The sequence below is a fragment of the Sorex araneus genome, chromosome 5, assembly GCF_027595985.1.
Source record: "Sorex araneus isolate mSorAra2 chromosome 5, mSorAra2.pri, whole genome shotgun sequence".
In the NCBI taxonomy this organism is placed as follows: Eukaryota; Metazoa; Chordata; class Mammalia; order Eulipotyphla; family Soricidae; genus Sorex; species Sorex araneus.
The window spans coordinates 73,972,984-73,989,989 of NC_073306.1; the positions used below are offsets into that span (position 1 = coordinate 73,972,984).

The following is a 17,006-nucleotide window of genomic DNA, read 5'->3' on the forward strand; positions in this document are numbered from 1 at the left end:
CTTGGATTGAATTACTCTTCCAGTTGGCTCTGAATCACCAGCAGGGCCCAGGAGCCTCCTGAATACAGCTTAGGAAGATAACCAAAAAAACAAATTGTATAGGAAATCAAAAGAAACAAACTTCCAGTTATAAAGTAGATAAGTCTGGGGATGTATTAATATATAGCTTATTAATGAGAGTTAAATTATTATACATTTAAAAGTTGCTAAAGAAATAGTACAGCGTGTAGGGTGTTGGCCTTGCCCATGACTGACTCAGGTTTGATCCCCGGCATCCCACATGGTCCCCTGAGCACTGCTAGAAGTAATTCCTGAGTGCAGAGTCAGAAGTAACCCCTGAGCATCACCTCCCTCACCCTGCAACCCCACCCAAAAATGGCAAAACCTGAACAAAGGAAAGAGGGGTAAAAAATTACAAAGAAATGCGTAGAATTACCCTGAAATTGCTCTGCTTTTTATTTACTGCCCATAACCTGGGGCAACCCTATCTCTCCAGGGCACAGGGCCACCTTGCTGATGTCACATGCAGGGTGTGCTGCGTGAGAGCCCCAGGGCTCCTTGCTCTATCGTGTTGCTAGAGTGACTGCCCGTCTGGGGAGGTGGCAGCTCTGTCTGCCTCAGGGAACAAAATCGACAGCAATGATGACTGTTACAGTAGAGATATCTCTCAATCTCTGAGTTCCTCCTCTGTTCTGACACATTTCCTTTTATCTGGAGGTAATAAGAACAAGCTCCAGCAAGAGTTCCAGGGAGGGAAGCCTCATTCAGTATTTAACTCATTCATCAACCAGACTTCCAGGAAGTCAACCAGACTTCCAGGAAGCAACTGGGTCCACAGTTACTGAAGAAACAAGTAAGTTCCAAACACAGTTAGAAAACAGTGTCAGGAGCATGAGAGATAGCACAGTGGGCAGAGCATTTGCCTTGCATTTGGCCAACACAGGTTCAACTCCTGGCACCACATATGGACCTCTGAGCATATTACTAGTAACCCCTGAACATAAGGCCAGGAAGAAGAACTAAGCACTTCCAAAACAAACAAAAAACAACATCAAAGCATCACATCCACTATCAATTGTTAATGTGAAATCAAGAATTTGTAGGACCTATTCCTAAATTTTGAGGCTGATTTCACAGAGGGCAAATACCATCTTCCCTAAAGCCTGGCCTTCACAGATAGAACATAACAGTTCTGTGCCTTGGACCTAGTCATTAATTCTAGCAAAGCCTCCCATTTAATTTTTTTTCTAGGTGACCCAAATGGAATTTGTGGCACAAGAAGGACCCTCCTGCTATCTTGGCCAACTAATTGGGGTTTAATGGAAGGACTGAGGTTGTTGTACTGTTTGGGCCCCGTAGTACCTAGTATTACCTAGGCTACCCCAGGGGAATTCAGAGGGTCTTCGAGGCTGCACCAGGTGAGACTTGGGGGACCATGTGTACCAGGGCATTGAACTTGTGTTGGCTGCAAAGATGCAAGTGCCTTGCCATGAAACCAAGGTCAACTGCACACAAGGTATGTGCCTTAATCCCTTTGCTATATCTCCTATTTCTGGCTGTACTCAGCATTTATTCCTGGCAGGGTTGGGGGACCATATGGGATGACTGAACCTGAGTCAGCCACGTGTCTCACTCACTATACTATCTTTTAGTCTCCTCCCATTTTTTCCCTCTTTTTTGGTTCTGGTTTTGGGTCACACCTGGTGATACTCCTGGCTCTGCACTCAGGAATCACTCCTGGTGAGCTTAGGGAACTATAGGGCATGTCAGGAATTGAACTCTGGTTGACCATGTGCAAGAGAAGCACCTTCCCTGCTCTACTATCTCTCCCTTTCTTATCTTTTAAATGAAAATAAAATATCCTACAAGGCTCAGTCTATAACATGTCTTTAAACACTACCTGAGATCATGTGTGTGAACTGCCTAGTCTTTGGTAGGCTAAATCCATGTCCTATACAGAACTATGATTCTCCAGCACTGAGGTCAAGTGTTGCCTGGCATTAATATTTATGTGTAGCATTTTATACCTTGTTGAACTCTGTTGACACTTAAGTAAAGATCCCCTGAGCTGGCACCCCATACAGTCCCCTGAGCCCTGTCAGGAGTGATCCCTGAGTACAGAGCCAAGAGTAAGGTCTGACACCATAAAGTATGTTCCAAAAACAAAAACAAAAGAATAGAGAATATAGAACTGGAGATATGAAAATATAGTACAGTGGGTAAAGTGTTTGTCTCACACATGGCTAACCTGGGTTCCATTCCCAGCTCTTCATATTGTAGCCTCAAGCCAGAGTCAAGAGTAAATCTTGAGCATCTCCAGTTTTGACCTGAAAACCAAAACAATAGAGATATAGTTTTTTACAAAAAATTAAAAAAATCTTATTCTATGCTAATTGCAGTAAAACTGAAGGTAATGGTGGTGCTTAGCACTGTAACACTGTCTTCCCATTGTTTAACAATTTGCTCGAGCTGGCACCAGTAACATCTCCATTGTGAGGCATGTTGTTACTGTTTTTGGCATATCAAATACACCACGGGTACCTTGCCAGGCTCTGGTGTGCAGGCGGTATACTCTCAGCAGCTTGCCAGGCTCTCCCAAAGGGACAGAGGAATCGAACCTGGGTCTGCAGCAGGCAAGGGGCAAATGCCTACCCATTGTGCTATCGCTCCAGTCCAATGGTAGTGCTTAGAAATAAAAATAATTGGGGACTATGAGAGATATTACAAATGAGGAGGACTCTTGCTTTGCATGAAGCCTAGGATTCAATCACCAGTAACCCATATGGGTCCCCTGAGTACTGCCAGGAGTATCCCTGAGCACTACCAAGTGTGCCCTATATATTTTTTTCTTTCTTTAATATACATATTAAATAAATAACAATAATTGCAACTTATTAAGTTCTTACTATGTGTCAAGCACCCTGCTAAGCATTAAACATGTCTTATTTCTTAATCCAAATGCCAGAATACTCCCTTCACTTAATCCATGGGACATGAAAAATGTTGGCATAAGTACTTATATTCATATGTCATGCCCAACTTCAAATCCTTTCTAAATTCTGAATGTGGTATGTGTGGTTATAAGTAATTAAAAAAGAGGTATCTCTGGAAATAAAACACAGGAGGTGGAGATTAATTCTTTATCTCTTGAATCTGGAGCCAACTCATTTGATAGTGACTTATAATTAATAGATTTCACATTGCTCAATCATGTCTAGAAGATAGATTGCAGGGTGGAGTGGGAGAGATGCCTTCCAGTTCATTCCAACAAATTGCTTCTAGATTATCACGAAATTAGGGGTTAGACATGCCTGGCTTCCTGTGGAGGAATGCCAGGTGGAGGAAATAAACAGAATCAGTTCTCACTAGATACCAGTGCCCTAAAAAAAAAAAAAAAAAAAAAAAAAAAACCCTGTGCTCTGCTGCTACAGCACAATACCAATCCCAAAGAGAGAAGTAAGGAAAAGGAAGACTATTTGTTTGGGAATGAGTAAAGTAGAAAATAAGAAAAAGACATTTCAATTTTGCTGATAAAATGTATGCTCATGCAACTGACTTGAACAGCAGTCCTGATTCTTAAATTTTCTTCAATCTGACAATAAAAGGAAGCCCATAGTGCTATTTCCTGATATTTCATGAGTGGCTGAAAATTACAGAATGCTGGGTCAGAACAGAATGTTAGAGACATTTAGTCAAGAGATCACAACTGGCAGTCACAGACATTGTTTTTAGCTTCCCTAACACTAACCTAGATGGCATTTTAATCTTTTTTTTTTTAATTGCAAAATTAAAAAAAAAATTATTAAGGGACTCTGTGCTGGGCTGTTTCATTTGGGGCACCCTGGAGAGGGGCAGGTGAGGCCCCGCCCCGCCCCAGGGACCTAACCCTGGCAGCTGAAAACCTCCAAAACTCAACCGCTGACACACTCATGGCCACTCTCCACACACTCAAGGCCAGCCTCACCCATGAGTGAACCTATCCCTGTACCACATGGACTTTGTTCACACCGTGCAACATCTCAAATTTCATACCACTCATATTCCAAGAATAGTGCGCCACATTTGATGGGGTTTAAAGTAAAAAACAACCAATCTTAGAGGGAATATATGTATGCACACAAGGCACAACCTTTAACAACATGTTTAGTAATCTCTTATCGAAGGGCTTAGCGGCCCCTGGGTGAAATACAACAATCTTGACACATTTTTCTCTAAGGAAAATTTTTTTGAGCATTGTTAGCGGTTAATTCATAATAAAGAATACAAAATACATTATTTTGGTTCTGTTTGGGGGCAGGGGTTGGATTTCAGGATGGAAACACCCAAAATCGGGTGATGGAAAGGTGTAATGGTGGTGGGATTGGTGTTCCAGTATTAAATGTAATCAAATATTGTGAACTGTCACTGTCATCCTGTTGCTCATTGATTTGCTCGAGTGGGCACCAATAATGTCTCCATTGTGAGACTTGTTGTTGCTGTTTTTGGCATATCAAATACACCACAGGTACCTTGCCAGGCTCTGCCACAGGGGCGAGATACTGTTGGTAGCTTGCTGGGCTGTCTGAGAGGGGTGGAGGAATTGAACCCATGTTGGCTGCTGCAAGGCAAACGCCCTACCTGCTGCACTATTATTCCAACCCACTGTGAACTACTTTATAAAAATAAAATTTAAATTTAAAAAATTTTTAAAAAGTAAAACTTCCCCCCTCCACCAAAAAAATTATAAGACTGGAACCAGAAAAACAGTGCAGAGGTTACGTACTTGTCTTGCATGCAGCTGACCCAGTCCAATCCCCAGCACTGCATAGGGTCTCCCAAGCACTGATAGGAGTGACCCCTGAGAGCACTGCTAGTATGGCCCCAAAACCAATAAAAAAAATTAACTGACTTTGGGCTAGAATAAAAGTGCAAAAGATAGAGCACTTATCTTGCATGCTGTGGACCTGGGTCCATCCCTGGCACCACATGTAAGTCCTCTGAGCCCTGTCAGGTGTTATCCTTGAGTACAGAGCCAGCAGTAAGCACTGAGCACTGACAGATGCCGACCCCCCCGCCAAAAAAAATGGAATGACTTGCTAGAAAAATCAGATCTCTAAAAAAACGAGGAAATGGGCAAACATCAGACCTGCATTTTCACCTAGTAAGGACTCAGCCTCCTACAGCTGGTTCTCACCCTCCACATGATTCTCCAATGTTGAGACTGTCAGCTGGCAGCAAAACTCCCAATTGTACTTTTTGACCTGGCTGATCTTTATGAGACCTTCCACGCACAACCCCAGAGCAGGGCCACCACTTTATCTTACAGTTAAACAAACCATGGCAAAAATCTTAACTTGGCTCATTATTTCATGCAGAGAGAGTCCTGCTGCCATTCCAGATGATCTCTAATTGCAGTTCCTCTAAGGAGTCCCATGGCATGGCCAGTCACCCTAGATGATAATGCCTTGCATGATCAAGGCATGTTTTTCAGGACCTCAAGTCTCCTTCCCAGTATCAGATTTTTGTTCATCCTTTCTGATATAGATTTGTTCCTTCCTCATTCCCAGGCAGGGAAGTCCCCCACACAACATATTCTACTAACTTTAGAAATAGGTAAAGTTTGTGTTATGTTTGCCAGGACAGGGTCAACGTTGAAGTTCTCTCTTTATGACACGCTGAACAAATATGGGATTCAAAGAGAATAAAAAATCTGTCCAGAGATAGATAATTAAAGTCATAACATGCAGCTGGTTATGAAAAAACAGGTCAAAAGCAGATTTGGTCCAGAGGGGAAATTCAGTCTGAATAACTGTCCTCTAAGGGATATGCAAAATGCTTTTTAGCAGCTTTTAATTTTTTTTTTTATAAAGGCAGCTAGTGGGGGCAGTGGTGTTGGAACCATACCCAGTGGTGCTCAGGTTTTACTCCTAGCAATGCTCAGGGGACTATATACAGTGCACGGCCTTGAACCCCAGTCTGCTTTGTGCCAGACCAAGTGCCTTACCCCTGTACTATCTCTCTGGCCCCTGAAAAACTTTAACTCAGAGACAAACAATTTGGACCAGATGAGGTCTGACTCTAGAAGCAGAGACTACTTGGTAAGTGTGACTTATGAAGTATCAGAAGAGCCTCACTCAAAGGTTTCGGATCATCTGCCCCACCAGCCACCCAGGTGCCCCAAAGTTCACTCCCAAAGTTCACTATATATAAACTATTTGCACTAGGATTTTTTCCTAATAACTAGGATGATTAGTGAACACTTATTTTTCTTTTTGGTCTCACCCAACGTGCTTGGGGGTTACTCCTGGTTCTGCCTCAGGAATTACTCCTGGCGTTGCTCAGGGGACCATATGGGATGCTGAGGATTGAACCCGGATTGGCCGCATGCAAGGCAGACTCCCTACATGCTCTACTATCAATCTGGCCCCAATTAGTGAATATTTTCTTAAAGTCCTGTTTTCTCTTTTAAAAAAAGAAAAAGAAGCAGCTCTTCTTTTTCTCTCCTGCCTTAGAACCAACTATGTTGGACAATTCTCAGAGGTCAGTACAGTTTCAGTTAATGTATCAACTATTTCACCTTTGGATGCATTTTCCCCTGAACTGCCTATCAAATTAAATAAAAATAAAGTTCAAGGTGGGACCTAAAGTTCCTGGAGGTCCCGAGTAAGAGATTGGGGGTGGAGGGAGAGGAGGGTCATCACTGAAAGATTTGCTGGATTCAACAGGCCGGGTTCAGTTCTGTTACCTGCAAGATAAATTATCTTTGACTAGTTACTTTCCATCTGACGTTCACAAGGCCTCCATGGGGCACTGAAAAATTATGTCAATCAAGGACAGGCATGCGTGCGACAAAAAAGAAATGATCCCTGACCTTGGGGTATGCCCCCATGTACTTGTTTGACTCTTTCTTAGGACAGGAGTGCGTGATGCTGAGACGAGCTGATGCAATTACCGTCTTCTCTTTCTCTGATGCATGGATGATGTAAAGGAGGCCCAGAGAGCATGCAGGGCTGCCCAAGACCTCCGGTTAGTGGGCGGCAGAGCTCGCCAGACACCGTGGAACTTACTGTGGTGAGAAAGGGAAACCGAGAGAAGGATAAACTATGTGTCCCTTCTGGAGAGAAGGGGACTAGGACCCAGGTCCTTTGAGATCTTTCCCAGGAGCCAGTTCTCTGACCGCCCTCTTCTCGGGTGAACTGGATGTCAGAGTAAACGCTACAGTCTGACACACGCCCGCGCCTGGCCGGACCCTCCAAGTCTGGCAGAGCGGTGGGTGGACGGGAAAAGTGACACAATCTGGTCACGGCGCCCTCCAGGCCAGCCTCCCACGCAGCAAGGGGAGAGTCCGGTCCTCGTCGGGCTGCGGGCCTGGGGCGTGTGTGGAAGGGGTGGGGGCAGGAGAGACCCTCGTGGAGGTGCCTACTGGTGCTCCCCTCCCCCCCTGTGCCGCCCCACCCCGTGCCTACAGGCTCAGGCTGCCCGGGATCCGCTGCTCCGAGGCCTGCGCGCGGCACTTTTCAGCACCGTGGCCGGGCTCGCTGGCTCCCAAGGCCGCCGCCGCCCCCCCCCCCCCCCCGAGCTGGATGACGGAGTCCTGAAAGACTTTCACCAAATATGGGCCGGAGCTGGAAACGTCCTGCTCCGCGCGCCGCCGGAAACCTCGAGTCTTGGCATCCGCGAGGGCTGGAGGCGCGCAGAGCCGGCAGGGGGCGGCGGGCCGCGCCCGCGGACTCTGGCCCGCTGCCCTCCCGACGCGCGGACCCCGCACGCCGCCTCCCCAGCGCTCGGCCCCCGACTTCCCCACTCCACGCCCCCCTCCGGCTTTTCCTTGCTCCCCCCCCCCCTCCAGGAGTTCACTGCAGGGCGGCGGAGACGGGGGAGGTAGAGAGAAGTTAGGTTAGGACGCGGGGGCTCCACCTTCAACCTGGCCTTTTGCTGTCCCCGTCAATGACTGTGCTGTACAAGTTGGCTGTACCAAGAGGAGTTGTGAAATTGGGGCGTGCAGAGGAGTGCACCGTGGGGACTCCACGGGGTGGGGGGACCGCCCGCCTACACCTATCGCAGGCACTCCCGCCGTCCGAGAGAGCGGGGGTTCCCTTGCTAGGATTCCCTGGGGCAGCGGGATCTGGTACGTTTCTGGTTAGAAAGGGAACTATTAAGAAATCGTAGCGGGGATCCGGTGCTCAGTCTTTCAGCGACACCCATCAGCGCAGGTGATTCTGGGGCTTGCTCCGTTGGAGAACCACTCATCTGGGGCTGGGAACCCGGAGTCATCAAGTTTAAGGTGATGATTAGTTTCAGTTGCCGCCAGACAGTGAACCCTTCTTTCAGTGACCTAAAATTCCCTGGCAGCGCCCCGGTGAGAAACGTCCCCTCGGCTCAGTCCAACGCCAGGAGCTGCAGAAGACAAGCGGCCCCTTCTCCATGCTTGCAGCCAGGCAAACAAGGCTGCCTGTTATTCCCTCATGGGGCAGCGAAAAGAGCAAAAGAGCCATGCAAAATTAGCACCCGAAATAACACTTACCAGTGAACACTTGTACTTTCCTCCTCCAATCTGTCAGCGGGATCTGATCTGCATTTCTCATCGGAGAAGGCGAGAAGGCGGCAGGCGGTCTGGGGTTTCTGGACCGTCCAGGGTAGGACATGAGGAGCCGCGGCTCATGCAGTAGACTGTTCACAGGCACTGGGACATACTCCATGGAAAGGCTGTGCACATAGGTTTCCCCCATCTCTCTCATAGGTTACTCCCATCTCTCTAGCTCCCCCACCTCCTAGCCCTGTTGGTTCAGATCCCCACCCCAGTCCCACAACACACCCCCTACTTTAAACGGGCAGCTGATGGTATGATTCTCTACGATTCTTCTGTGGGGTAACCTCATCCTCCAAGATTCTCCAGTACAAGTCCAGAGACAAACCCACACACCCTTGTTAGTAAACTTTAATCTGATTTTAAAAAGAATCTCTGGAATGGTGTGTGTTTGAACACTGGGCAGTGGACGGAAACTCTTTGCGTCCCCCCTCCCCTGCTCCCCCCACCTCCACCCCAACTTCAGTAAAGGAGCAAGGTATATAAATGGTCAGTCGGATCATCCACTGTAATTTTATTTTAAATTGTGACAGACAGATTGCGTGAAAAACAAGGAATTCCAAAGAATTTCCTGCTCTGGGAACAGAAGTGAAGTCTATATTTAACAACATTTGAAGCTGTCAAGAATGCTTTGTGGTTGGATAACAGAGGCAGAAAAATGTGAAAAACGCAAGCTACTGCTGTACCCAAATATGGAAATATTGTTACGTCTGGTGTCTGATTCACCATCTGGAAATACTTACAGCCATGAAGTCAAATAGAAAAGACGCCACAACAGAAGCCAGGAACTCCTCTCCGATCCTCGCTGTTGTCTCCCACCCACCCGGGACTGGCCTACTCAACCCTCAACCTCCTCACCCCTCCCAGTGGCTTCCCTAAGAGCCAAGCTAAGGAAACTCCAAATCAGGGGAAACCGTTTCCTAAGTAATAACAAGAAGATTGGCTTGCCTAAATATAGAGCCCCCGACTTTCCTCATTTTATTTCCATGTTATGGGACAGTCGATTGTCCTACAAACTCATTGTCCTACCCTGAACCCCTCCCAACAAAACCTTCTAGGATCCTAGGTCTTCCAGCAAAAGCCTCCAAGACTTATGAATGAAACTTAACTCTTTCCTGCCAGTTCTTTTCTTTGGACAATCCATAGCTGCCTGTATTACTTAACAGAGTCACCCCAAAGTACTCGAGACCTTCTTGCTTTTTAAAGCAAGTCTCCTAACTTATTAAGCATGAACTTATTAAGCGTGAACAGCTCGAAATATTTGAAAGTACAGGGAGTTCTCAGTGAGGACATGCTGACACGATTACTTGTAGATGCTTTTTATTAAAATTACACAAGACAATTTGAATTCTTGAGGGGAAAAAAATGAGCCAAAGTTGTTAAATTGTTCCTACGTATCTGCTTATATACTTGAGTGTGCTACAGGAAGAATAGGATTGAAAACTCTGCTAACAGTTTTATTAAGGAGTCCTTACTTCCTTAGTTATGTCTCTGTTTCGGTGTCTCTGTCTCTGTGTCTCTCTCTATTCCCCCACCCCCCCTGCAATTCACTTGAAGAGGCTTTTGAGTGTGCCAAGAAAGAGTTATAAGACCCCGCAGCACTTGCAGTTTTAAGGACTCTCTTTTCAGGACTCAGCTTTAAGCACTCTCTTTTATTCCAGAAATCCCAGAATCACCGCGAGCTGGGCTCTGGTTTGGCCTGGCGGGACAGACAGACCGGTGGGGATCTCAGGCATATAAACCACTTCAGGGTGGTCTCGTCCTTCTGGATGGGCAGTTCTGGCCGAGGTGGTTCCCGCCGCCTCTGGTCTTCCCTCGGCGGGAGGCTGCTCGGACTCCCGCATCCGCAAGGAAGTTTAAGTCGCACTCCACTCCCAAAGAACTCCCAGCCTGCGTTTCCTCTCGGTCTTCAAGCCAGGCTGTAGGCTGGAATTACAGCGGGAACCTCCAAAAACAAACAAGTAAGACATTCCCCCCCCACTACAAAAAGGGGGAGGGCGAGCGGAAGAGGGAAGACCTCTGCTGGGAGACTGCCAGATGGTGGGGGAAGCTCAGCCTCTGTGTGCGTGTGTGTGCGTGTGCGTGCGTGCGTGCGTGCGTGTGTGTGTGTGTGTATTTGTGTGTGTGTAGCGCGCGCGCGCGCTCGCCCGCGTGCGTTCTCATTCATAAATGCCAGTGCGGGTATTCCTTTGCAACGCACTCAACTTAGCTAATAAACAGCATGCCAACATTTGGGGACTCGATCCGAGCATGCCTCTATGAAGTTCACAAATAGATTCCTGGCTCAGAGACACACGCTTCCCTCCCCCTCTGCCCGTTCGCCTCGCTCCCTAGAGCACACTCTCACCTTCGCTGTAAACAAGCAAACAGCTCGCTGCCTTCCCTGGGTTAGAATTTCCAAAGCTGCCCGGTCAAGTCGGCATCACCCAACAAAACGACTTTTGTTCCTCCCTCTTCGGTCCTCCCACCTTCCTAGGTCCAGGCAAAGTTTAGAACTCTCCCCGCTAGTCCCTTCCACAGCCACCACGCCAAAAAAAAAAAAAAAGAAAAAAGAAAGAAAAATAATTTTTTTTAAAGCCCATGAGGAGTCGTTATTTAAAGTGGAAAAAACGGAAGATTGTTTTCTCGACGGGTCCAAAAAAAAGGGGGGGGGGGAAAGGTGCAACGGAGCCAGGGGAGGCGCTTGGCAGCGGCCCGCGCCAACGAGCATTCCTGAGATGTTTGAGAATTCAGGAACGCGCAGACACAGCCGACGTCACTGCAACACGCGGCGCCGTATAAGAGGAGGGTCCTGCGCGCCGGGGCAGACCGCGAGCGAGAGCGCCCCCGAGCAGCACCCGCGTCCTCCGCGCCGCCACCGGAGCTCCCCGGGAGAAGCCCGTCGGCAGCTGCCCGCCGCCCCCAGCCCGCCCGCCCGCCGCGCCGGGCCCGACGCTCCGCGCCGCCGTGGTGTGTTGGCGACTCGGTTCCCCGCGCGCCACAATGAACTCCCGCACCGCCTGGACGTTCGCCTTCGTCCTCACCCTGCTCCACTTGGCCAAATTGGTGAGTTCTTGAGCCATCTCGTCCGCGCTCCCCGTCGCTTTCCCGCTCCGAACCCCCAAGATTGCCAGAGCAGGAAAATCCAAAGTTTTCCAAGCGCGTTGCGGGATCGCTCTTCCTTTACGCCCCCATTGAAGAAGAACTCGGAGGTCGGGGGCGGGGGGGATGGGGAGAAGGGCCTCCGGGGGGGTCCTTAGGGTCCCAACCGTCCGGGGTGGTCGGGCTGGATGGAATCAGTCACCCTGGGTACACAGGCATCCGACCGCTACCCCTACCTCGGACATCTCTCCAGCACCCAGTCTCACGCGTGTCTTTCCCCTGCTCCAGGCTCTCTCCACCTGCCCCGCAGCCTGCCACTGCCCCCTGGAGGCGCCCAAGTGCGCCCCGGGAGTCGGGCTGGTCCGGGACGGCTGCGGTTGCTGTAAGGTCTGCGCCAAGCAGCTCAACGAGGATTGCAGCAAAACGCAGCCCTGCGACCACACCAAGGGGCTGGAATGCAACTTCGGCGCCAGCTCCATCGCTCTGAAGGGGATCTGCAGAGGTAAGATGCTTGTGGTTTGGCCCCTTTAAAAAAATAATAGTCCCTGTAGTCCAGAAGTTTAGTAATTTTGAGACCATGTATGGTGATGCTTTGTTGTTGGTAGCTTGGCAGAAAGGCACATGATTTCAGCAGTCTGGAATGCAATTCAGTGTGTCTGGGCCCAACGAAAAGCGCATACGGAAAAGTGATTCCTGACTAACTTATTGTTCTGGTTTGGAGTCTCCGGGGGATTTGTAGGGACCTTCACCATAAATTGAATTTAACAGCAGAAAACTATGTGTGCGTTTCAGGCCAGGGGTTCAGGACTTTAAGTTGATCCTCATCCTCCGTTCTCCTTTGGTGCTCTTTGCAGCTCAGTCAGAAGGCAGACCCTGTGAATACAACGCGAGAATCTACCAGAACGGAGAAAGTTTTCAGCCCAACTGTAAACATCAGTGCACATGTATTGATGGCGCCGTGGGCTGCATTCCGCTGTGTCCCCAAGAACTCTCTCTCCCAAACTTGGGCTGTCCCAACCCACGACTGGTCAAAGTGGCTGGGCAGTGCTGTGAGGAGTGGGTCTGTGATGAGGACGGTGCCAAGGACCCTGTGGATGACAGGGACGACTTCCTGGGCAAGGGACTGGCATTTGATGCTTCAGAAGTGGAGTTAACAAGGAAGAATGAATTGATTGCAGTTGGTAAAGGCGACTCCCTGAAGCGGCTTCCTGGTGAGTGGGGAGACTGAGCCGGTGGTTTTGTCCTCAAATACATTCCTAGTTGGAAGCTCTATAGAAGGGAGTCGTGGGATCTGTTTGTGTCAGCGTGCCTTTGGAGAACACGTGAGAAATGATTCCCTCTTGTTTGTCTCTCTAGTTTTTGGAATGGAACCTCGAATCCTATACAATCCCTCTTTACACGGCCAGAAATGTATCATTCAGACAACTTCGTGGTCCCAGTGCTCAAAGACCTGTGGAACTGGTATTTCCACACGAGTTACCAATGACAACCCCGAATGCCGTCTGGTGAAAGAAACCCGGATTTGTGATGTGCGGCCTTGTGGACTGCCAATGTACAGCAACCTAAAAGTGAGTTCCATGATCTTTGTGTCCCGGAGTGGGCCATACTGCAGGGGGCAGCAAGGGGCCCCTGAAACTATCCAAGGCGGGTTAGGATAGTAACCTGGGATGCATGAGATGGAGGAGGGAGGAGAAGAGGCTTTCTGTTTGTTAGCCTAAAGAAGGTATATTTTAGGGGATTTTTTTTTCCTGAAAAGAGGCCAGAAGACCAGATAAGTTTGGGAACCTGTGGTATAGACTGATCGCGGGCAGCTGCTTGAGCTTTTTTTTTTTTTCCCCTCCCTTCCAAGAGCAGTGTAGCTCTAACTTTCTTTTTCTCTTTCTCACAGAAGGGCAAGAAATGTAGCAAGACCAAGAAATCCCCTGAACCCGTCAAGTTTACTTACGCTGGATGTTCGAGTGTGAAGAAATACCGGCCCAAGTACTGCGGTGCTTGCGTAGACGGCCGTTGCTGCACACCCCAGCAGACCAGGACGGTGAAGATGCGATTCCGCTGTGAAGACGGGGAGACGTTTTCCAAGAATGTCATGATGATCCAGTCCTGCAAATGCAACTACAACTGCCCACATGCTAACGAGGCAGCATTTCCCTTCTACAGGCTGTTCAATGACATTCATAAATTTAGGGACTAAAGGCTACCTGGGTTTCCGGCCTCAGGAACAGGAAGGAGGAAGTGCGCCAGAATCACGGAGACATGGGTGGGGGCGGTGGGGGTGAAGGGACTCATTGTAGAAAGGATGCGTTGCTCATTCTTGAGTAGTAGTAAGGTATTTTGAAACTGCCAGGTATGCTGATTGCAGATGGACACTAATGCAGCCGCAATTGGAGAATTCTTCGCTTCATAATACTGGAGCATATATTACTGCTTCATTTTGGAGCTTGTGATATCGATGATATTCTGTTTGTAAATTATTATTTGGTAAGCGTATTTTTCCCTCCAGACTTTTTTTTATTCTTTTCGGCTCTACAGTTGTAAAAGATAATAAGACTAATCGGACACTAAAGCCTTTCATTCCCTGACGGACATAAACAGGAGGTATTCCATCCTGAACTGCAGGTGACACTCCGTGAGTGTCTCCGAGAGGCAGCTACCTGCACTCTCAACTGCAAACAGAAATCAGGTGTTTTTAGACTGAATGTTTTTATTTATCAAAATGTAGCTTTCGGGATGGGAGGGGAAATGTAATACTGGAATAATTTGTAAATGATTTTAATTTTATATTCAGTGAAAAAATTATTTATGGAATTAATCATTTAATAAAGAAATATTTACCTAATATTGGAATGTTATGACATTTACTATTTCAGACACTGTCCAGAGTTACTGGGAACAATCTAACTTATGCTTTCAACCATTAAAATGGAACTTTCTGTTTTGTTTTGGGACCACAACTGGTGGTGCTCAGGGCTTACTCATGGCTCTGCTCAGGAATCAGTCCTGGTGCAATTAGGGGACCATATGGGGTACTGGGGATTGTGCCCAGATTGGTTGCATGCGAGGCAAGTGTCTTACCTGCTATACTATTGCTCTGGCCCCAGCAAACAGAATTTATTGAGTGCCTACTTTGTGCCAGAAATTGCAAGGTGCTTGAATTGAATAGAAAACTCACCCATAAAATGATAATGATTGTTTTTATATTGTTAATAGAGAGTGTCTTTGCATCTAAAGAAGTATGCATAGCTGGAAAGATAGTACTGGAGGCAAGGTGCTTGCTAGTTTGATCCCTGGCATGGCATATGGTCCCCCAAACACTACCATTAGTGGACACTGAGCATGGCTGAGTGTGCCCCCTGGTCCCCCAAAAGAGAAATCTGCACAAAGTATGTATTGAGCACGAAGTATTATAGGCAGCACAAGAGTGAATCTGAAGCTAAATTTGCTTAAGTCTTAGTTTTTATAAGAATTCAAAGCCTAAGGGTCTCCATCACCAATCACTATTAGGAGTATTTAGTCGAGTCATTTATCATTTTAATCACCAGGTCATTGTACTTGTCACCACTTCAGTAGAGGAAAGAGTCTCTTTAATAAAAACATTTTATAACTCAGGCTGTCCATTTCTAAATACATGGGGGAGATTGAATACGATTGGATAATGTGTTACCAAAAATCGCTTACTTGGACCTTTATACTTTTCCAGTACTGCTCCTAAAACTCAGGAGAACTGCTTTAAAATTCACTTCTGTTTGGGATCAGGGAAAAAAAAAACCTTGGAGTCTATAGGAGTCAGTGTTCTCACTGAACAAGCTTGAAGAAATGACTTGTGTTAATCCTAATAAGCCAGTGATTAGGTAAACATGCTGTTAAATGCAGAGGAATGCAAGGAATTTCAAGTACTTTTCCAATAATGTGAGGACCAAGCTACTCAGCTCCCCTTTCCTTTTTATAATATACATTATATTGATGGAGAAGGGTGTAACTAGATAGAGGTGACTATCTGAAGGTCAAAGGCTAGTTGCAAAGTATTTCCAAAAGAAAAGGACCCAAATCATAGGTTCAGGCTACAGGAGAAATTGAGAAAGATGAGTCAATGCAGGTGAGTATATTGGTAGCCAGTTTTAGGAGAATCAACATCTTTAGAAAGCGTTGACAATAAACTTTTTATAGGGAGACATTTCCCTTTCATCGACCCTCTTGGCTCTTGTTCAAATATATAGTGAAATATTTCAGCCTGCACTTAGTTAAGAAAGCACTTGAATTTTTATGTAATAAGGGAAAGTGCTTTGAAAGGGGAGAAGGGGGCAGTTCTTGGGGTTCTGTAAGGATGATTTTTTCAAAATAGTTTAATATTGATGCTTAAAGATGAGCTATATAAAAACAGCTATTTTGTAGCCTTTCTGAAATGTAAAAAAGTTCATATAAATGTGATACTTAAGTATAAAAAAAAATTAAAATCATTGTAAAATCTGCAAAATCTGTGGTCTAAGATCTTTATTCTTCTGATTATGACAATGTCCTACAGTATAATAATAATACTACAACTAGTCCTACAATGTGACAATATTATAACTTATACATACTGAGTGGTCAGTTTTTCTTGCTGAGGCCCTTAAATTTTAGGTATTTGGGGATTTAAACATCACCTGGCTCAGTCCTGGATGCAGTTAAATTTGTCAGTGCAATAAAACATGTAAAACAGAATAAAGGCATGAGGCCTTTGCAGTACAATCTCATTGAACAGACATTTAAATTCATAGGCAAGATGTACCCCATTTCAAACCTAAAATAATATCCTCCAACACCAAAGCCTAACAAGCTGTTCTTACATAGAGAGCAAGGAGCAATATTTTTATAGGTTCTTTCATTGTGTGTGGGCTGGGAAGTGGGAAGTAAACTCAAATCTAAAACAAAATTTAGCATGGGAAAACACTGGATATTTGGTCCCTACTAATCTCACTGTGGAAAGTACAATATGCATAATCACTAGTGGTCAATCTATTTGAGTAAAAGTCCTCATTAACAAAGATGGCTAAAAGCAAACTGTTCATTTTATTTGTCTGAAGAAAAAAAAAGTGAGTATCTTAAAAGTATTTGAGGCTTCTTGTGATTTAGAACATACAACTTTTATCTAGGTTCAGGATGGAGCTCTGCCAACTTCAAGGAGCAAAAGTAAAAAAATCAGTTCATCTATATATATAAATAAAAATCTTACGTGAACAAGCTTTATAATATATAATATGTAACAAATGACCTCCAACAGGTAAAGATCTTGTGTTGTTCTCACTTTTCAATGCCAATGACCCCTGCAATCTGTTTGTTTTTGAAAGAGAAGAATCTAGAGTTATAGGGTAACCTCAGAACC

General features: G+C 46.3%; 1 protein-coding gene across 1 annotated transcript; it reads left to right on the plus strand.

The window, feature by feature from the left end:
* Positions 1-11,309: 11,309 nt before the first annotated feature.
* Positions 11,310-15,444, plus strand: CCN1 (cellular communication network factor 1). Its single transcript, XM_004603310.2, has 5 exons — positions 11,310-11,611; positions 11,936-12,149; positions 12,502-12,858; positions 13,004-13,215; positions 13,536-15,444. Exons 1-5 carry the CDS (start codon positions 11,549-11,551, stop codon positions 13,836-13,838), a joined length of 1,149 nt encoding a protein of 382 aa, XP_004603367.2. The 5' UTR covers positions 11,310-11,548; the 3' UTR covers positions 13,839-15,444.
* Positions 15,445-17,006: the final 1,562 nt, after the last annotated feature.